The sequence below is a fragment of the Vulpes lagopus genome, chromosome 2 (assembly GCF_018345385.1).
Source record: "Vulpes lagopus strain Blue_001 chromosome 2, ASM1834538v1, whole genome shotgun sequence".
In the NCBI taxonomy this organism is placed as follows: domain Eukaryota; kingdom Metazoa; phylum Chordata; class Mammalia; order Carnivora; family Canidae; genus Vulpes; species Vulpes lagopus.
In genome coordinates, this window is record NC_054825.1 from 131165333 (window position 1) to 131188204 (window position 22872).

Genomic DNA, 22872 nt, shown 5'->3' on the forward strand with positions numbered 1-22872 from the left:
GTTAATTTAGAAAACAAATTGAGTGAGTTTTCTAGAACAAAGAAATTGTTGGTGGGGAGTTCATCTAAGATAAATTTTTAAAGGAATATGCATTTTGTGTATCTATGCTATTTTGAGAAATTCTGTATTTGTTCCATGAGAATATGATTTCATAAAATGTATGCCTTGGTTGAATTGTTTTAGAAAAATCACAGTGTCAGGGAGTGAGAAAATTTTTATTTTAAAAATTTCTTGAAATATTTTATTTATTTATGAAAGACACACAGAGAGAGGCAAAGACACAGAGGGAGAAGTAGGCTCCCCACAAGGAGCCCCATGCAGGACTCAACCCCAAGACCCAGGGATCATACCCTGAGCCAAAGACAGATGCTCAACCACTGAGCCACCCAGGTTCCCCTAGAAGGAAGAAATGAGAAAATTTTTAGCATAGCCTCATACATTCCTTTTTTGTTTGTTTGTCGTCATGATCTTGAATTGTTCTAAGATTTAGAATCTTCTGGGATCTTTCTGCACTGATATGGAATATTGGCTGTATCTGCTGCTGACCTCTTCCTGATGAGAAGAGGTATAATTTTGACAGAAATTATAATTATATAATATATATTTATATAATATAATATGTATTTATATAATATATAAATAATTATATAATTTATATAATATATATAATTATATAATTTTATAATTATAATTCTTTAGACTGAAAATATTGCAAGATAATTGGAAATGGCTTACAATTAGTGCAGTTTTCTTTTTGTGGGAATTAGAAGTGGTCTCTGTTTCTGAACAATGGTAATTTGGTTTTGCTGTCATAAATATCTGCAAATCTGAGGATACCAAATTTTATTCAATTCAAATTATTTATTCAAGAATATTCATGGATATTTCTCACATTTTAGGAAATTTTTTAATGAAAAAGCTAGAATAATTTCTTTTTAGGAAGTGTGTTATGGAATTAAAATGAGATTTTTATGTCTGGTTTTAATTCACGAACATACTCACCAGTTGGAATTCTGTTTATATTTCCTTTACCACCTTCTGATAGTTTGTTTACACTTTTGCTCAGTTGCTTTTAATACTTAATACTTGCGCTTAAATGAAAATATATTTGATTTTTGCAAGAATGTAGATTTTTCTTATGCTTCTCTTTCTTAGGAGGGCCCAGCCCAGATAGCACTTTTTCTTTTCCTTTTTTTTAAAAGTAGGCCCCAGTGCAGCCTGGAGCCCAACGCTGAGCCCGAACTCACAACCCTGAGATGAAGACCCAAACTAAGATCAAGAGTCAGACACTTAACCGACTGAGCCATCCAGGCACCTCCCAGATACCACATTTACATAACTAATACAAAGTACAGGATGTTAATATATAACAAATGATTATTACATAGTCGGAATAAAAAATGTGACCATTAATAAATTTTATAGAGCCTGGAATAAGACTCCAGAATTGAGAATTAATTTTTTTCTTTTTTAAAAATTTTATTTATTTATTTGAGAGAAAACAAATGTGTGTGCCAGTGTGAGTGAGCAGAGAGAGGGGCAGAAGGAGAGGGAGAGAGTATCCCTGCTGATGCCTGACTCGATCTTATGACCCTGAGATCATGACCCGAACTGAAATCAAGAGTGAGAGGCTCAACAGACTGAGCCACCCAGGCACTCCTAATTTTTTTTTCGGTAGCTTGAAAATGTTGACCTAAATATCTGAAAGTCTATTAGCACAGTTAAATGCATGTAACACAAAATCTACACAAAGCAAATAATAAGTTTTTATTTAATGACTAATATATTTACTGTTAAGTAGTTCTCAACTGAAAATCATAAAATTAAGTCAAATATATGTAAGAGTTTATTGTTGTGGTTGTGTTTTACATATGTGTAGTCACCGCTGTTCTTTAAGTGGAGAGGATTTGAATAGACAATGGCAAAGTCCAAATCCAGATTTACATCCTACAATTTACCATGCTAAGGGGCTGCTACAATACCTGGCTGCTGTGAAACATTTACCACTGGTAAGTATTTGTACTTTGTCTTGTTAAAGAAATGATTTTGTTAATTAAGACTCAGTATTTTAATTAAGACTCCGTATCATTTAAAGAAATGATTTTGTTTATTAAGTCTCTATTAATTTTTTAATTTTATGGTTATAAAAGTGTTCGTTTTAAAGGCAATTTCTTTAAAATATCTTGTTTTCAATTACGTAATATCAGTATATAATGATGTCAAATTAATACAATGTATCCATATTCTTATTTCGTCAGGTTTAATTTTTATAGTTGCCAGAAGCCCTTTACTTCCCTTTCTTATGAATATTGTGTATATATGCTGCTTCTGTATTCAGCAGCTTTTGTGTATAGTGTTCCATTATATTATTGTTTAAATGAGGTAATCTTCCTTTGGGAAAGATAGGAAAACTTTAGAGAAGGAACAACATTGATATATAAGCCTGTTCTTCATTTTTCATTTTAAAAATAATGCTCTTAAAAATTAAATTGAAACCATATCTTTTTTTAGATAGTGTTTTTGAGAGCATTTTCATGTTCTTTCAAATTAAGTAAATGTTTTAATAATCTTTGGATCAGTGATGAATGCTGCTGTAGATTTGACCTATAATTGAATTTTACTTTTTTAAGTGGTGAATAGTAGATACATAAGAAAGGAGCTCGTGGTGGGTTGATGCAGGCCCTAGAAAGGATTTAGCCATTCTGGAATTAATCATAGATCCTTTTCAGAACTAGATATTATTACTTTTATTAGTTCTACTTGTTAAATGGTGGCTCAGTTACAATATAAAGGACAAAGAAACACAGACCTCTACTAATTGTCTTGATATTAACTAGCTTTATTTGGAAATATGTGAATTTGAAGTTTTTTAATTTTTAAAATATATTTTCAAGGTTTATTGTGATTATCATGGCCATTCCCGAAAGAAGAATGTATTTATGTATGGCTGCAGCATCAAAGAGACAGTATGGCATACCAACGATAATGCCACTTCATGTGATGTAGTGGAAGATGCAGGATACAGGGTAATTATTACCCACAAGTCTGGAGTTTTTGGATTTCAAACATGCACAGCTCTATAGAAAAATAACATGCACGAACTCGTCAGATTCAGCAAGTGTTGCCATTTTGCCATTTTTTTGTTTCAGATTTTTTCATGTTAAACATTCTAAAATTTTTGCTTTTCATATTTAGATTTTTAATCTATTGGGAATTTATTTTTGTACAAGGGCTTGGGATCTAATTTTAGCTTCCCCATATATAGCCGGTTGTCTCAGCACCATTTACTCAACAGTACCTCCTTCCTGTGCTGATTTATGAAGCCATCTGTTACATACCATGTTGCCATGCATCTGGGTGTGTTTTGAGGCATGCCCAGGACTGAAAGGAGATCTTGCTGTCTCACATCCTGGGTGTTTTCTGTTCGGGCACAGTGGTTTTCCTACTGTATTTGTACTTCAACAAAGCACCTCAGGTTATTTTCCCAAAAGAGTTTTAGTAGCATATCACTGCCGTGAGCAGAAACTCAAGGGCCATTTTCTTTCTGGTGTCCTCTCTCTTCTTCCCCTTTCCCAAGTAAATAAAATGATTAGAGTTCTATAAAAAATGAGAACTCCAAAAACAAAACACAGTAAGTGAAAGGCATCTTCTCTCAGTCACTAATCATTTATTTCTACCATATTTTTTGTGAGACTTGCCTCTAAGCACATTTGTTCTTAAGTATATATACATGTAGCGTATGAAGTTCTGTTTTTAATCTGCCACCACAGCCAGTGTGCATTGCTCTTCATTTTTATCACTGTACAGATGTACCAAAATGTATTTATTTAGTCGTCTGACCTGTTAGTGGTTGTTTAATTAGTATTGCCAGTTTGCCCTACATAAAGATTGTATACTGCCCTATGTAATGACTGGCAGTGCTGTTTCCCACCCTTAGGACATCATGCTGCCACCTGGGGCAGGTAACTGTCTGATTGTTTTAATTTGCATATCTGTAATTATAAATGAGGTTGAGTATTGCTTCATATGTTTGCCCAATTATGACCCCTCCCTCTCTTTTAAGGGCATTTTCTCCTATTCTCTGTTTACTTTTATACTGGTCCTCTAATTATTACTGTTTTTAAGACAACTCTTTAGTACAAATAACATTGAAAAATGTTTTTGTTTGTGTATGGTAATTTCTTTTTTTTTTTTTTTTTTTTTTTTTAATGACTTTTGGGTTTGAGGTTTAGGAAGACTTCTTATCCCAGGATTTAAAAAATGAAGTTCCATGTTTACTGTTTTAAATTTCATTTTGAAATTTTACTCCTTATGACTTTAAATTCTCAGTCCAGTTAGAATTGAACTTAACTAAAGAGTGTGGCTTATTTCTCTCAGTGGCTCTGCAGTGGTGCCAGCAGTGAGTGAGTGATCAGTTTTCTCCCCACTAATAATTCTAATTTTAACATCTGCCTTTGGTTCTAATTCTGAATTCTTTCTGGAAATGTATCTACTCCTACACAGTATTACAATTTAACTTCCCCTACATATATAATTAGGTTAATATCTGTTGGATTCTTTTCTCTAGTCAAAGCTTCTCTCAGAGTGCCCCTGGCTGTGTCCTCTTGGTTACACATTCCAGGTGAACCTGAGAATGATAGGAAGTTGAAAAAAATGTCATGGGCATGTTGATTGTGATTATCTTAGGTCTATTGGTTAATTTAGAAGTTATTGATATTTATAATGTTAAATCTCTTAACAGGTCATCTTTCATGACTAAAGTTGCTTTGTTTTTTAAACATGGGTTTTATTTTCATCTTTTTAAACATTTTTTAGAATAGGTTTTGTTCATTTATTGGTTGCTACTGTGAAAGTGATCCTTTTTTCCATTCTAACTGATTACTGTTCGTCTTGGAAAACAGAAAATTTTAAATTAGTAAAGAATTATTTTAATGCTTAGAATAGGCGGGGACAAAGCAAGAAGATCCACATGGCCCTGCTCTAATCACTGTGCTTTCATGAAAATTTTTAAAAATGAAAAAAAAATACTATTTAAAAAAAACCTTCTTGAAATATTTTATCATTCTTATCTTTGCAGACTTTACCTAAGATACTGAGCCATATTGCCCCAGCATTTTGCATGAGCAGCTGTAGCTTTGTAGTAGAAAAATCTAAGGAATCCACAGCACGTGTTGTAGTTTGGAGGGAGATAGGAGTACAAAGAAGCTATACCATGGAAAGTACTTTATGTGGCTGCGATCAGGGAAAATATAAGGTAAAACATTACAGGATTTCAAGCAGTAAAAGTTATTTAATGGACTTCCCTTTCATATAGTATACTGGGGGTTTTCAAATATATATCAAATGATAATTTGTTATACTGAGTTATATATAGTTTGCAAGAATGGAATTGAATCATACACAATTATTTTTTGCTTCTCTGTACTTAAATAGCTTGCTTTGGGTCTTTATGAAATCTTGGATGAGCCCATCTAAATTCATAATTTTTAAGAAGGCATGTTGTGGTACATATTTAAATATTGATAATTTATAAATGAGCTGTACAAGTAGTACATTATTAATAAAAATTTTCTATCATTTTAATTTGTTGGATGTATTTTTGTACATTTAGAAATAAATACAATTATAAAGTTTTATATATTTAGATTTGTGTGTGTGTGTTTAACTTTTAAATGCATATCCCTTCCCTAAAATTTTTCTTTACTAAGACTGCTTTTCTCTGGTGTCATAGACTTTAAAAAAAAAGTATTTCTTTTAGAGTGAGAGTGAGAGAGCATAAATGGGGAGAAGGGGGCAGAGGGAAAGAGAGAATTCTGCACTGAGGGCACGAAGCCTGCTGTGAGGCTCAATCTCATGACTGAGATCACGACCTGAGCTGAAACCAAGAGTCAGATGCTTAATTGACTGTGCCACCCAAGTGAGACTAATAAAATATTAGGTGACTTTGAGATCACGACCTGAGCTGAAACCAAGAGTCAGATGCTTAATTGACTGTGCCACCCAAGTGAGACTAATAAAATATTAGGTGACTTTGAATTTTTTAATTTGGAAGATTGAGAACTTAATGGGCAGTTGGAGCTTTAGATAATCAACGGCAAACAAATAAATAGTACAAATACTTTTCTTGCCACAGAAAGATTTTCAGGTGTCATGCTAATTATTCCTCATTGTGTTTGATTTGGTTTGGTTTGGCATGGGACAAGAGGAAGCTGAATGTAATAATGATTTTCATATACCTCTCAAAGATGGTTGTAACTTTCTTTGGAAAGAGTTAAAAATCTTCCAAATGGCGAGTATTAAAAATGTCAACATATTATAGTTGACAAAAAGCTTAATTGGAGAGCCTAAATCATGACTTTTTCAGTTTTTACCAGATGGAAGAAAATTTAAGTTCTTGCAAATAACAACATTCAAACTTTCGGGGCCTAGTAGAGTAGAGTAGAACTTCATGAAATTGGAGTACTTTCTTTTGAGTGACTTCCCTAAATTTTAGGTTGACCACAGTATATTATTTTTCTAAAATGTAATATGCTTTGAATTCTCTTCAAATACTATTAAAAAAAAAAAACAAATACTGTAAAATAATGACTTCTCATCTACTAAGGACATGATGGTGATAAGAGATAAGGTGTCCTAGAGCACTACTATAGCTCCCAGCCCCTGTTTCCTAAAATAATGACTTCTCATCTACTAAGGACATGATGGTGATAAGAGATAAGGTGTCCTAGAGCACTACTATAGCTTCCAGCCCCTGTTTCCTAAAATAATGACTTCTCATCTACTAAGGACGTGATGGTGATAAGAGATAAGGTGTCCTAGAGCACTACTATAGCTCCCAGCCCCTGTTTCCCCTGCTGTAGTGGACAGCTTTGCCAAGAGTCTCATATTCTATAAGTGTGTAGGATGGGCAAAAAGCTTGAGAATCACTTTTGTATAAGACCCTAGGTGTCTCCAAGGAGAAAACCCTTAGACTGTATGATTTATGGAAACAGACTGTAAAATACTTCTTAAAGAGATCCTTTACTCAGACTGGAGGAGACAACTTAAAGCATCAGTGTCTTTGAAACTAGCCCTTGGGGGGCAGGAAGAGAAGTAAGAGAAACAGGTTTGCATGCCCCTTGAAATCAACTATAGGATATGGCAGTCATGCTTTCTTATTATATTTGGATTCTACTGATAGACTTTCATTGGATTTTTATTTTTTATTTTTATTTATTTTTTCATTGGATTTTTAAAAACATTGTATTTGCATTTTGATAAATTTCTTTGGTCATTATTAAAAACCACAGTTTAAAAAATAGCTAAAACTTTGAAACAAAATGTTAGACCATTTTTCTAAAAAGTTATTTTTTTAAAAAAAATATAGACTTTAAAAAAGGAGTACCTAGTAAATATTAATTTTTTTAAAAAGATTTTATTTATTCATGAGACACACACACACATACACACACGCACACACACACAGAGGGAGAGACACAGGCAGAGGGAGAAGCAGGCTCCATGCAGGGAGCCCGACACGGGACTCGATCCTGGGTTTCCAGGATCATGCCCTGGGCTTTGGAGGTGCTAAACCTGGGCTTGAGCCACCCAGGCTGCCCTAATTTCTTTTTTATACGATTAGTTAATAGAGTTAATGTTGATTTAAAACTCTTATGCAGAGAAGTGTCTCTTACTAAGCCAAATTCAGTGCTGTGATCATAACATTAACTTTTTATAAGCTTTTTTGCTATTAATAAAGCTTGTTTTTTAGAGCAGTTTTAGATTCATAGCAAAGTTGAATAGAAAGTACAGAATTCCCATATACTCCCATCTGCCCCTACATTGTATACTTTTCAGATTTGTTAGTTAATAAGTTGTGTGAGCTTAATGTTTTAAGAAATAGTTCTTGTCTTATATTAAAAAACAATGTTCAACCTCAATGTTCTTATATTACTGAATCTTAGGCTGTAAATGATCTTTATTTTCTGTGAACTAATTAAGAGTCATAGCCTTTCTAAAGCCTATAAATTAAGAAGGCAAGTAAATGTTCTAATAAAGCCAGGTTACATTTCCTAGAATATTTGGAGATGGATAACTATTTAAACATTCAGTCAATCGAGGCGCCTATGTGGCTCAGTCGTTTGAGTGTCCAGCTCTTGGTTTCGGCTCAGGTCATCATCTCATGAGTCATGGGATCAAGCCCTGACTCAGGCTCCTTGCTTAGTGGGGAATCTGCTTAAAGATTCTCTCCATCTGTCCCTCCCTCTCCCTCTCAAATAAAATAAAAAAATAAATCTTAAAAAAAAAGTCAATCATTTTATAAAGGCATGTGCTTTGTGTAAGGTAAGTAACAGTTTTAACAATTTATTTTCTTCAGTTACTGTGTGCTTTTAGTCTGGTCATTGAAAAGCTGTTTTAAAGTACCTTCTTTTGGGGATCCCTGAGTGGCTCAGTGGTTCAGCGCCTGCCTTTGGCTCAGGGCGTGATTTTGGAGTCCCGGGATCGAGTCCCGCATCGGGCTCCCGGCATGGAGCCTGCTTCTCCCTCTGCCTGTGTCTCTGCCTCTCTCTCTCTCTCTCTCTTTGTTTATCATGAATAAATAAATAAAATCTTAAAAAAAAAAAACATATAAAGTACCTTCTCTCTAAATGATGTGTGCTCTCATTTTCACCTGCATCTTTTGTTGGTGTTAGAATTTCACTTATATTAGAGATTCATTTTTATCTAAAAATTAAACAGTAGGGGATCCCTGGGTGGCTCAGTGGTTTAGCACCTGGCTTTGGCCTAGGGTGCGAACCTGGAGTCCCGGGATCAAGTCCCGTGTTGGGCTCCTGGCATGGAGCCTGCTTCTCCCTCTGTCTGTGTCTCTGCCTCTCTCTCTTTCTATGTCTATCATGAATAAATAAATTAATTAATTTAAAAAATTAAACAAACAGTGTCCCGATTTATAGGCCATTTTTATCATTTCATGTGGTAATGTTTAACTTTTGATAAACCTTACATTGTTAATTAGGAAACTGTCAGTTGGCATGGTAATGAGTTGTGGTAAAATATTTTTTTTGCTGCAGTAGAACAAATTTGAAATGAGCATTCCTAATTGGCAAGGCATCAGTGGCCTTGATCTGTTTGATTTCTTTTTTTGTTTTTAACTTAACATAGTTAGCTTTCTTTTGTTTTTTATTTGCCAGTTTCTTTTATCATACAGTAAAAAAATATCTATATGTTAATGCTAAGATACACAAATCAGGACCTTGATTTTGACAGTAGTGGATTACGAGAAATACTAGCAATGTCTTGCAAAAATATAATTTCACACATGAACTCCAAGAGTAATATAACCACAGAATGTTTATTTTTTTTCCAGTGTGTTAGCGAAAATAGTTTGCGTGTAATGAATGATAATAAACATTTTAGAAATGTTTTTTTGACACTGAAAATGATCTTATATTGTTAAGACATTGTGCTTATTGGGTTTGTAGGCCCAAAGTACCTTTTAATTTTATTAATATAATTATAAATTTCATTTATGTAATTATGAGACACAGCCAGAAGATAGCAAATACCCTAGTTATGATATGAAATTATTTGGAATTGCTTTATTTCTAGGGTTTACAGATTGGTACCCGAGAGTTGGAAGAAATGGGAGCAAAATTTTGTGTTGGTCTGTTGCGTTTGAAAAGACTAACATCCCCATTGGAATATAATCTGCCTTCCGGCCTGCTTGACTTTGAAAATGACTTGATTGAATCAAACTGCAAAGTAACTAGGTAAGACATTTATCTCATTCTTTTATTATATTACAGTATACTGTTAGACTTCATTAAATTAATTAAATAGTGGAAAGGTACAGAGATTTTGATGGTTAAGAGCAGTTTTAGAATTAATACAAGTTTAAAATCTAGGCTACATATTTATTCCAAATTGTGGTTATATTCTTCATTCTTTAAACATTGATATTTGGATGAGATTGTAATGAAATATCCTTATATTTTGAATGCTATTTTTAGTGATCTTAATGGTTTACCTTTAACCCAAAAATAAGCAACGTGGTAAACAGTACTTAGATAATATCTAAATTAAGAGGACTTGGAATCAGGATTCATACTTGAGAAGAAATTTTATTTTGTTGATATCTACATACATCAAATGGCTTTCCAGTAACCTTCTGGTTGCATATATTAAGAACAGCTAATTAATTGAGTATCCCTTTGAAAATTTAATTATATCTGTCAAATATTATTCCCAATAATTTGCTCCCTAAATTCAGTATATAAAAAATTTGATCAGTTACAGGCTCAGATATAACTCAGTATTATAATTATTTTTTTTTAAGATTTTATTTATTCATGAGAAACAGAGAGAGAGAGAGAGAGAGAGAGAGGCAGAGACACAGGCAGAGGGAGAAGCAGGCTCCATGCAGGGAGCCTGATGTGAGACTCGATCCCGGAACTCCAGGATCATGCCCCGGGCCAAAGGCAGGTGCTAAACCGCTGAGCCACCCAAGAATCCCAAAATCAGTATTATAATTCTTAATCATAATACCAGGCCTTAGCGTTTTATAGTTTGATGTATATGGGCAAGAATATGCTCATTTTATAGAATCTTCATGATTTTTCTTGTTAGATGCTGACTTGTCATTTGTCAGTTTATATTGCTGTCTTCTGTTGGCAATTAGCTTAGGAGTGTTTTTGTTTTGTTTTGTTTTGTTTTAGCTTAGGAGTTTTAAATGTGGTAAAACGTTAATTAGAGCATTATTCTTTTTAATGTAAAAGTTGAGAGAGTAATCACCTGAATTCTCTACCCCTTAATAATGGAAGTAAATATATAAAGATTTACCAGATTATACCAGTTGTTCTGACTGGTATTTTGAAGCCTTTCTTTAAGTTATTTCATGTATTCTTTTTTCTCCCAGCTTTATTGAAGTATAATTCACAAATAAAATTGTAATATCTTGATGCTTTGAAATACACACACACACACACACGCACGCATACATATATACATACCACAGACGTTTGTAGAAAGATTGCCCCCAGTGTGGTGTGTGTGTGAATGAATATGATCATTTCAGTTCTGCTCTTCAAATTTCAGTCGTATAGTCTAGTATTATCAGCTGTAGTCACCATGTTATATACATTATTTCCTCAGACCTTATTCATCTCAAGGCTGAAAGTTTGTACCCTTTTACCAAACTCTGTTTTTCCCTATACCCCTGGCAGCCACTTTGCTACTCTCTTCAATCTGCCATCATATAGTATAACACCCAGAGCTCATCCCATCAAGTGCCCTCCTCACTGCCCATCTCCCAGCCACCCTATCTCCCTCACCCTTCTCCCCTTCTGCAACCCTTTGTTTCACAGTTAGGAGTCTCTCGTGGTTTGCCTTCCTCTCTAATTTTTTCCCACTCAGTTTCTCTTCTTTCCTTTTATAGTCCATTTCACTATTTCTTATATAAAGGATTTTCTTTTTAAAGGCTGAATGATACTTCCTTGTATATTTGTATATTACATTTTCTTTATCTATTTATCCATTGATGGACACTTTACTTAGGTTGTTTTGATACTTTGACTGTTATAACTAATACTGCTTTGAACATGGGAGTGCAGATATTTCTTTAATAGCTAATTATTTCATTTCCTTTGGATATATATCCAGAAATGGCATTGCTGGATCATATGGCAGTTCTATTTTTAATTTCTTGAGGAACCTCCATACTGTTTTCCATAGTGACTGTACTACGTGGCAAGCAGCAGTGTATAATTGAGCATCTTTTCATATACCTATTGGTCATTTGTATGTTTTCTTGAAAAAAAAGCATGTATTTAGGTCTTTTTCCCATTTTTAGAAGTTGGGTTATTTGGGTTTTTGTTTTTGTTTTTTGTTTTGTTTTGTTTTGTTTTTTTTTGCTTTGACTTCTTATGTATGTTTTCTATTAACCCCTTATCAGATATGTGGTTTGCAAATATTTTATCCCATTCCATAGGCTGTCTTTTTATTTTATTGATGGTTTTCTTTGCTGTACAAACACTTTTTAGTTTGATATGGACTTGTTTTTGCTTTTATTGCCTTTGGTTTTAGTGTCAAAAAAGAAATGATTGCTAAGTCCAGTGTCAAAAGAGTTTACGCTCTGTGTTTTCTTCTAGGAGTTTTGTGATATTGTATCTTACTTTCTAGTCATTAATATGTTTTGAGTTGCTATTTGTATATGGTATAAGATTCCAGGAGTCTAGTTTTACTCTTTTGCATGTGTCTGTCAAGTTTTCCCAGCACCATTTAATGAAGAGGTTGTCCTTCCTCAATGCATATTCTTGATCCCTTTGTCAAAAATTAATTGGCCATATATGCAGGGGTTTATTTCTGGGCTGTATTCTGTTCATTGATCTATGTGTCTGTTTTGATGCCAGCACCATGCTGTTTTGATTACTATAGCTTGATTGTTTGAAATCAGGAAGTGTGATGCCTCCACCTTTGTTGTTCTTTTTCAAGATTGCTTTGGCTATTCAGGGTCTTTTGTAGTTTGATTGTTTTTTTGAAAAATGCCATTGACATTTGGAATCCCTATTCCATTAAATCTGTACATTGCTCTTGGTAGTTTGGGCATTTTAACAACATTAGTTCTTCTAATCCTTGAACACAGACTATTTTTCTATTTATTTGTCTTTTTTAGTTTCTTTTATCACTGTCTTACAGTATAGATCTTCCACCTCCTTGGATAACTTATTTTTGTTTTATTTTATTTATTTATTTTGCTGCTGTAGTAAATGGGATTGTTTTAATTTCTCTTTTCATAGTTCATTGTGGATGTATAGAAATGCAACTTTTTTTTTATTTTGTTTCCTGTATCATTACTGAAATTGCTCATTATATCTAACACTTTTTAAATGACATTTTTATGGTATCTATATACAATGTCATCTGCACCTAGAGAAAATTTTACTTCTTCCTTTCTGATTTTGATGCCCTTTATAATCCTTTTTCTTGCCTAGTTGCTCTGGCTTGAGTTACCAGTACTAGGTTAAATAAAAGTGGTGAGAATGGGCATTCTTGTGTTTCTGATCTTAAAGGAGCTTAAGCATTTTGTCACTGGGTATGATGTTAGCTATGGGCTTGTAACATATCAACTTTATTATGTGGAACTGTGTGTCCTCTTTACCAGTTTGTTGAGAGTTTTTATCATGAATGGATGTTGAATTTTGTCAGATATTTTTTCTGCCTCTATTGAGATGAATGCATGATTTTTATTCTTCATTTTGTTAATGTGGTGTATCACATGGATTGGTTTACAAATGTTGAACCATCCTTGCATGCCAGAGATGAATCCCCCTTGACTATGGTATATGTTTGATCCTTTTGTCGTATTGTTGAATTCAATTTCCTAATATTTTATTGGGGATTTTTGCATCTAAATTCGTCAAGGATATTGGCCTGTAATTTGCTTTTTTGAGTGCCCTTGTCTGGAGTTGGTATCAGGGTAATGCTGGCTTTGTAAAATGAGTTTGGAAGTGAAGTGTTCCTTCTTATGTTTTGAAGAATAAGAGTTTGAAAAGGATTGATATATTATTCTTCTTTAAATGTTTTGTAGAATTCATCAGTGAAGCTATCTGGTCATGGACTTTTCTTTGTTGGGAGATTTTTGATTACTGATTCCATCTGGTCTAACATGTAGTTTAATTCTAATGTTCTCTTATTGATTTTCTGTCTGGATGATCTATCCATGTTGGAAGTAGGTATTTGAAGTCTCCTGCTAGTATTGCATTTCTCTGTATTTCCTTCTTTAAATTTTCTATATTTGCTTTATATAATATGTGCTTTTATGTTAAGTGCATAGGTATTTTATAACTATTATAACCTCTTGATTAATTGACACTTTTATCATTATATAATGACCTTCTTTTTCTTTCTTTTTTTTCCCCTGATGTAAGTACAGCTGCCCCCTGCTGTCTTTTGGTTTCTGTTTTATTGATTATCTTTTTCTATCACTTCACTTTTAGTCTATGTGTGTCCTTAAAGCTGAGGTGTATCTCTTAGAGGGAACATACAGTTGGGTGTTATTGGTTTTTTTCTTAAATCCATTCAGCCACTCTGTTTTTTGATTGACGAATTTAGGCCATTTATATGTAAAGCAATTATTGATAGGTATAAGCCTACTGTTGGCATTTTGTTCATTGTTTTCTGGTTGTTTTGTAATATTTTTGTTCCTTTCTTCCTTTTTTGCTTGCTTCCTTTGTGATTTTATGATTTTCTGTAATGGTATGCTTTGATTTATTTATCTTTGGTGTGTCTAATAGAGGTTTTTGTGTTGTGGTTACCATGAGGTTTACATAAAATATATTTATGACAGCTTATTTTAAGCTGATAATTACTTAACTTCAAATACATACCATAGCTCCCCTTTCCCCACATTTTGTTTTTGATGTCACAATTTGCATCTTTTTACATTGTATATTCATTAACAAATTACTATAGTTATTTTTAATACTTTTGTCTCTTTCATACTATATTTATAAATGATCTGCCCATTCCGTGGAAACATTATAGTACTTTGAATTAAATTTAAATTTGCCTTAGCAGTGAGTTTTATATTTTCACTTGTTTTTGTTATTACCATCCTTTCATTTGAGCTTGAAAAACTCCCTTTAACATTTTTTTTAAGGTTAGTCCTGTGGTGATGAACTCCTTAGCTTTTTTTGTCTGGAAAATTCTTTATTTCTCCTTTAGTTCTGAACGACAACTTTGCTGAGTAAAGTATTCTTAGTTGGCCGTGTGTTTATTTTTTAGCCCTTTGAAGGTATCCTCTCACTCCCTTCTAGCCTGCAAGGTTTCTGCTGAAAAAAATCTGATAATAGTCTTATGCGGGTTCTTATGTATGTAACAAGTTGTCTTCTCTTGCTACTTTAAAGATTTTCCTTCTCTTTAACTTTGGCACTTTAATTATAATGTGTCTTGGTGTGAGTCTCTTTGGGTCTTCATAAATCTGGATGTCTGATGTCTTTTTTCCCCAGGTTAGGGAAATTTTCAGCCATTATGTCTTTGAATAAGCTTTTGGTCCCTTTATCTGTCCTTCTGGGACTTCTATAATGAATAAATTGATTTGTTCCTTTGTGTTCCTTAAGTCCCTTAAGTAATTTTCACTCTTCATTCTTTCTTTTGCTTCTCTGTTGGATGAGTTCCACTGCCCTTTTGGAGTTCACTGATTCTTTCTTCCATTTGATGTAGTGTGCTGTTGAACCCTCTATTGAGTTTTTAAGTTCAGTTATTGTATTCTTCAGTTCTACGATTTCTATTCAGTTTTTTAAAAATATTTTGTCTCTTTGTTGAAATTCTCACTTTGTTCATGCATTGCTATCCTGACTTTGTTGAAAATCTTTATGACTATTATTTTGAACTCTGTATCGTGTAAATCACTTGCCTGCATTCTTTTGAGATCTATTTCTAGATATCTATTTTATTCTTTTGTTTGGAATATAGTTCTTTGTTTCTTCATTTTCCATGATTCTCTGTTTTGGTTTCTGCACATTAGATGAAATAGCCATCTCTCCCAACCTTGGCAGAATGCTCTTATGTAAGAGAGAAATCTCATTGATCAGCCTGGCTTGAGGTCCTAGTTGTGTGTAAGACTTTTGTGATTGCCCAAGCCTGTTTCTTTGTTCTTAGTGGCTCCTAGTAGTTGAGGGTGCCAGATCACAGTAGTATCCCAAAAGGGAGGATCATAGTCAGCACCTAGATGGAGGGTATTTAGAAGCTGGATCCTCTAGCAGCAGCTGGAAAAGTATATAGTTAAGCCCCTTCCAGGGAAAAGCTGAAAGATGTTTTTGCCTATTTCTTCTGTGCTAACCTGAGTATAAGCTGTAGGAGGTGCCTCTGTGGCTAAGAGCTGTTTCATTCTTTGTTACAGTACAATGGGACTTATGAATGCAAGACCTTTGTGCTGCTAGAGCCAGGCTATTTGTAGGTCCATCTCTTCATGGCAGCCATGAAAGCTGAGGTGCCAAATGTGTATACAATCTCCTTTCAGGGTGATATGAGTAACTTTGGTTATTGGAGCACCCTGCAGGGAGAAGGTAGGATATGTATCTGCTGGCTTCCCTACTCTTTGAAGAGGATGGTAGCCCACAGTGCCTGCTAAATTAGAAGTGTGGCCCTTGGACTGCAGCTTTTAAAATATGCAGATAAAACTGTTTCATGGAAAGACTGAGTGATGAGCAGTTTTGCCTGTTCCCCTGGGTGGTGGGAAGTATTGGCTTGTACATACCAGTTAAGACTTGCTTCTTTGTTTATTATACCTTTGTGGATTCCAGGGACACAAGTCCTGTTGACTGTCAGAGCTAAGTGTATTTTTTCTAACCAACCTTTCATTCACCCATGCTTTCTTTAGCTGGATCTAATCTGATGTGAAATTTATCTTTTTACTTCTTAATTGTAGTTAATTGGGATTTGGGGGAAAAAACTCTTGAGGGGCACTGGGGGATGATTTTTTAAAAATTTGATCAGTGTTGCCATGGGGCATAAAGTCCAGTAGCTAGCATTCTGGAGGCCCAGTAGACTTATTTTTGAGCAGATTTTCACTTACTCCCCTGACACCCATTTCTGTCTTTTGGCCACAACTGAATAGCCTCTCTGATAATAGTATTTAGAAAGTCATCTTTCCATCTCTCTGAATAACCTAAGGAAGGTGATCTGAAGGTCTAACTGCTCTTTATAAAATCTTTTAATTAATTACTCTCTTTTTAATTGCACCTTGACAATCACTATCTCCAATTCTTAACTTTACCCTGACTTCATAACACAAATCAGTGTTTTCCCCCGTGGCTTCCACTGTTGTAAATACTTGAGCAAAGTGGAGGTTGGCACTCAGGCCTGTTCATTTTTCATCCATCTGCCTCCATCTTCTAACATTTTGTTGATATCTCTCCTTTGCAATTATTTCTTCTTTCAGTTTTCTTTTTCCTGTGGATTATTCTTTAAAAAAAAAAAAAGGTAATTATTTTACAGTCATCTTCATCGCTCTTGAGATTCAGTGTGTATTTTCTGTACTTTCTTCAAGTGAAGCTAGTGTTTATTTGTAAAAATGTAGGAACATTTTCTTCTGAGAAAATTAAATTAATACTGTTAAAGAGAAAATGATTTGTGACACTGTTACAGGTTAGGAAGGTAGACTGTCCAGGAGGACTGCTACACGGGGTGAATATGGTGAGGCAAGGTGGGGTTTTATAGCCTGGGAGTAGAGGGAGGGATCAGTGGATGGAAAATTGCTAAGAGAGACCATCAGTGGAAGGGAGATTCTGGCTAAACTGACCTGACGGAGTCTTTGCTGAAAGCAGGCCAGGCTGATGAGATAGAGTAGGGGATTTTGATAAACCAACTCAGCAAGATTCTTGCTACAGCTAGACTAAGCAGGCAGAGCCCCTGACCAAGGACAGAGCCCAAGATCAAGCCCTAGTTTATGAAAGAAGACTCAGAAGAGCCTGGCTCAAGTTTGGTCAAGGAGAGTCTGACAGTGTAGATCATTGTGGCCAGATGTTAATGGGAATATGTATAGCAATGCAGTAAAGCTTACTGGTATTAATGTGCTTTTCTTAAATGTATAGTTTACCATTTAATCAAGCTAATCCTTAAAAACATCATTTTTGATGGCTGTGATGCCCATGCTTGAGTCTGGTGTGTATTTGTGAGAGTCATTTATTGCAACCATGTAGGAAATTCTTACAGCCGTAATTAGATTAGAATATTTTCTAGGTAGATAAATCATGCCATGTAATTGAAGATCGTATTACCACTTCTAGTCCACTGGAAATCATAGTTGCTCATAACTGAAAATGAAGCATTTGTATTTTTGTGCTAAGTCAATGAAATATTGTTATACCCACAAATCTAGAAGAGATTAAAATTATCTAGAAAAATAAGTTGAAAACTTAATATGAACGCTTCAGGACCCCAGGCCAGATTTAATTATAATGGATGCTTTGAGGCTTATCATGAGAGAAATAAATGATCCTTATCATTGAGATCCAGGTACGTAGGTATGAAGTTAGTAATTGTTCATCTCTAAGACAGCTGTACAAAGAATTTGATGATTGTAGATATTTATTATTTATAAGCTGTATTCTCAGTAGCCTCTTGGAAGAATGAAGTTATTCCTCCGAGTGCCTATTTGAGAGTTTAAAGTAAGAATATAGTATATCAGAATAAAGACGAATACATATTCCTTTGAAGAAGATTCATTCTGTCCTCTGGCAGGCAGGCTGTGCAGTAGGCAGGTGGTCCTAGGTTGGCAAGGGACTGAGCTGGCTGGGGGTGGGTTTGTAAAACTTGAGAAACTTGTTTACCCTTGGTTCACCCATCCCCTCACTAAGCAGTAGCCCTCCAGAGGTCACTGTAGAAGGCCTAGGGCTTTTCCTTTCCAGCACCACAAGACTGCCTCCAGTTCCATTGTTTATTTTCTGGTTTGTTTGTTTTGCTGCTTCCTGCTTTGCTTTCAGCTGCTTGCACTGTGTACTTTAAGAATTTGTCACATGCTTCCAGAGGAGGACTGTTGGGGTCATATCTCTGCAACTCCCGTCTTTCAGGAAACTTGGCAGCTCTGAACTCCAAATTTTGCCTCCAATCCTTTGAAATTGCTGAAAGCTCTGATGACTTCTCTGCCTCTTAGCAGCTGCCCTTGCCTGGCCTTGGGTTCCTCTGGACTTTGCCCCATGCACCTTTTCTCTTGGTTGATTTTGCTTTGTATCCTTTCACTGTAATATACATCATAGCTGTTAATACAACTGTGTGCAGAATCCTGTACATCTTGCTAGTGCATCATTAAACCAGGGGTGGCCCTGGGATCCCAAACATGCACGTGCATTTTGAGTTTCTGTTAAGTTCCATTATCTCTGAGATTTTCATGTTCTTTTGAGAATGATCAGAGATAGATGATACTGTAACCTCTACTCATGTATGTGTAAACTGAGGCTGAAAGATGAATTGACCCAAGGTCTTTTATCTGGTAATTCCCAACAGAACCAGGAATTGTGTCCAGATTGACTCCAGAATTCCCCTGTACTTTTGCTGTATCGTGTATCTTCCAAGTGATGAAGCACAGTTACCACCAAGGATTGATTTCAGCTTTTGAGGCTGTCCAGCATTATTGGGAAACTTAACTATTTAATAGCCTTTTCATTATGTATAAGGAATGTTTTTAGATCAATAGTAAAATAAAGTCAGTTAGAGTTTAGTGACTTTTTGAAGGCAGCTTAGTTATATTTTTGATCCAAAAAAGTATCAGTAAATTAATAACTTTCTTTCCTTTTTTAACCTCCAATAGAAATCCTCTTATTAGAGATTCTGTACTCTGTTTGTGGGTATGTACATGTTTAGGAATGTGCAAATACTTACGTATACACTGTGGACAATTAAGACTGACAAAAATCGTTACTTGTATTTTCTATAGATAATTTTGTTTGCTTTGATATTTAGTAGGTATTACATCTCTTATGAACTGGGAATCAAATTATATAAATAAAACATTTTCAAATATTTAGGCAGATAGAGATTTTTCTTTCACTTGAGACCTGATATTTCAATATAAAAAAGACATAATCAGCAAGTCACAAATTGCTGCATATTTGAGCAATGGAATATTTTTTGTTTGTGTATCAATTTCAGAATTTCTCCCCCAGGATATCCTTATTGTGCTGTCTGAAAACAGGTAGGTTAAGCCTCAGAATTGTTGAAGAGTACAAGATTAAAGGATGGTTCTGAGTTATAAAAGTAAGGCCGTATTTTTAGTCCTGTTAGCTTGGGGCAGCCCATTGCATATTTTTTTTATTATTTAAAAAAAAATTTTATTGGAGTTCAATTTGCCAACATATAGCATAACACCCAGTGCTCATCCCGCCAAGTGCCCCCTTCATTGCCCCATCACCCAGTTACCCCAATCACCCATTGCGTATTTTTAGCCCTATTAGCTTGGAGGCAGTCCATTGCCTGGCCTCTTTAGGAATTGACAAAGATTAACATTTTTCTTTAACAAGGTAGGTTTTATTAATTTCATAGTAGCATTTTATATTGATACAGCTTAAGAATTTACAAATGCTTTCACTTACTACCTAATTGGAGCCAAACAACTTGTGAGGTAGTGGAGCTGACATGGTTATCTCTCCTTTAAACTTGAGAAAAGCTGGTGTTTGGAGGAATTGGGTGACTTGCTCAAGATCATGCAGCTGGCTAGTGGGAGAGGAGAGGCACAGACACAATTTCTGACTCCATATGCGGTGTTTTGCTTTTTTCATGCTTGTAGAGGTGACAGAGCTGAGGGTCTTATACCCTGGTGTCTCGGGCATCAAGTCAGCGCTGTCACAGGTAGTCGGGCATACACTGAGGGAGACAGTGGACTTCGTAGGTTTAATTTTGCGTCACTTGCTAGTTTAACAAAATGATAGCCTGGATCACTTTCTGAATCTGCATGAAGCAGAGTTGTCATCTTTAGAAAATCAGTTGGAATTTTAAAACTTTTCTGCATCATAATGACTCCATACAGCAGAGAATTTCAACAAATTCATCCCGTGAGAAAGCGGTTTGGGCAAAGGTTTTGATATTTTTCCTGAAGCAGCCTGAGGACTAAAATGCTATTCTCGTTTAGAATGAAATGTTTCTTAGTGATTAAAACCCATAAGAGAAGGATGTGAGAGCAGGTATACATAGGCTAGCTGTTGGAGAATGAAGCAAACACAGGGCAGCAGGAGTAAACTTCTCTGAAGAAAATTAGGGGGGTGAGGAAGTTGTGGGAGGAAAACGATAGTGATAGGAAATAATTAAGTGCTGATTAGAGTTTCTTTTTTTGTGATTGAATTATACATCAAAAGAAAACTTATTTTATAACTCTGGGGACAAATTACCTTAAAGTCTTTCTCCTACCTGGGGGTTACTGTGAGATAATGTATATGAAGGCCTTTCGTAAGTTGTACATTGTTCAAAACAGATGTTGGAATTATTAATGAAAGTAAAGCTGAATTGCTCTGATTGGTCTTGTGCCCTAAGTTTTTTTTTCATTAAGTATAACCAATGTGTTGAGGTAATACAAAAATCAATGATCTCATCGTCCCTGTGGCTTCTCATAAAGAGTTCAGCAAAGTTTGTTTAGGACCTACAATGTGTTGAGCACTCTTGGGAGATGATAGGAGGTACTGATACGGGTCAGTCACAAAGCACCTTCCTGACCGCAGGGTGCTTATGAGAAGACAGACCCACAAATAGATGGTTTCACCTGCATGGGAGAAGTGGTCAGTCATGATGTGCGGGGTCTAAAGGGAATGCAGAGAAAGAGGTCATTTAGCCCAAGATGGGCTTTCATAAAGGAAGAACACCTGAAGATGAGACTGAGCTGCAGTTTGAAGGAAATGTTAGTCACTGGGAGGAAAAAAGGTGGGAAATCTGCCTTGACCAGAGGAAGCAATGTCAGTGAAGGTTTATGATGTAAAATGTGAGCCAGGAAGTAATTCAGAGATTGATTGGCCAGACTCGCTTACTGAGAAATGTGGTTTTCTGACTCACTGAATGGATGATGTTGGATGAGGATGAGTGGATGAGCAGAGCAGGCTCGCTGGGGAGACTGGTGAGTCGCATTGCAAACATGCATTTGGGGAATCTGAGAGATTGCCATGTGAGTCTGTTAGCAAGTGCTTGTGTACACAGTGGAACTTCAAGGGCGAAGTCAGGTTAGTATTTGGATTTGGAAGTAATCAGTATGTGAGCTTACTCAGAGCTTGTGTATAAGAGTGGGCCAGGAGAGCATTTTTATAAGCACCTATTTTTGAGGCATACAATGGAGGATGAAGAGCATGTAATCAGCAGTGGGGAAGGACAGGGGAATGAAGCACGCCAGAAGACAGGAGTATTGGAATTTGCACTAGTTAAGTGCAACAACAGAGAGATCTGGAAGCAATGGGCTAGAGAGTGGCACCTGGAAAACCAGTCAGAAGGTTGCTTTCAGTGGAGTGATGAGGGTTGTGATCTTCTGTTCCCATGGTCTCAGGATTCCTGCAACTTTTTGGCCCTAGGCCTACTCACCACTCTTCCCCGCCCCCAAACACACACAGGTTAGCACTGCCTGCTCCTTTGTCCTTGCTGGATGGGCTCGTTGCATTTGAGCCAGAGAGTAGACCTTCATGAGCTGAAGCTGAGAACATGACTTTGATAGGACCTGCAGAAACAGGCATCAAATATCAGGGTCAGTGTGGGTGCCAGGAATGGATTAGAGTGTGAAACCCTTCCACTCCTGGGCATCAGGATGGATGATGCCAGAACATGGATGAAGTTTGTGTCACAGTCAACATGTGAAGGAGCCAAGATCGGAAATTGACAGGCTCAGATTATTTTCTGAACATTCCTTATTATGAGATTTCTTTTAAATTTCCAGGAGTTTTGCCTTCCAGGTTGTGCTTTTTCGACTTAAAAAAAAAAAGTGCTTATCAGTATCTGATCCTAGCATTGCTCCAAGCCTCCTTAATGTCTAGGAGCTTTTTTGGCTTGATCCTGGGTATTTTTGTTGCTTCCAAATCATACTACTCCTGTTTCCTCACTTTATAAGACTGTTTCCTAGCCTATAAGACTGAGCTTTTTCTTTAAACCCTTTCTCTTAGTTGATGTTGATTAATGTTCTAGTATTCAGCTGCCCATGTAACACTAGGTCCTGCTCTGACCTCAGTACACTGGCTGGGCTTCCTGTAACTGATCTCCTTTATACCAGACTATTTTCGTTGTTGGTGGTGTGGGGTGGGGTGCAGGAGTGGTTTGAAATCCTGCTGTCCATAGATCTGAACGATGCTTGCCCACTGACCCACCACATGGATTTTTTGTGTGTGTTCTCCTACCTATTGGGAGACTCTGAGATGTTGTGAGCACACTGCCCTGGTC

At 35.7% G+C, this 22872-nt stretch overlaps 1 protein-coding gene across 4 annotated transcripts in view; it reads left to right on the forward strand.

The window, feature by feature from the left end:
* The window catches only part of AGTPBP1 (ATP/GTP binding carboxypeptidase 1), a 174944-nt gene that overhangs the window by 147129 nt on the left and 4943 nt on the right, over positions 1 to 22872 (forward strand). For 3 of the 4 annotated variants that reach the window (XM_041743506.1, XM_041743507.1, XM_041743509.1), the window contains 4 exons: positions 1880 to 2009; positions 2895 to 3026; positions 5078 to 5254; positions 9586 to 9746. In XM_041743506.1, the coding sequence (XP_041599440.1) occupies positions 1880 to 2009; positions 2895 to 3026; positions 5078 to 5254; positions 9586 to 9746 (600 nt within the window). The remainder of the gene's footprint in view (positions 1 to 1879; positions 2010 to 2894; positions 3027 to 5077; positions 5255 to 9585; positions 9747 to 22872) is intronic. The other variant, XM_041743508.1, reaches the window with a different exon arrangement.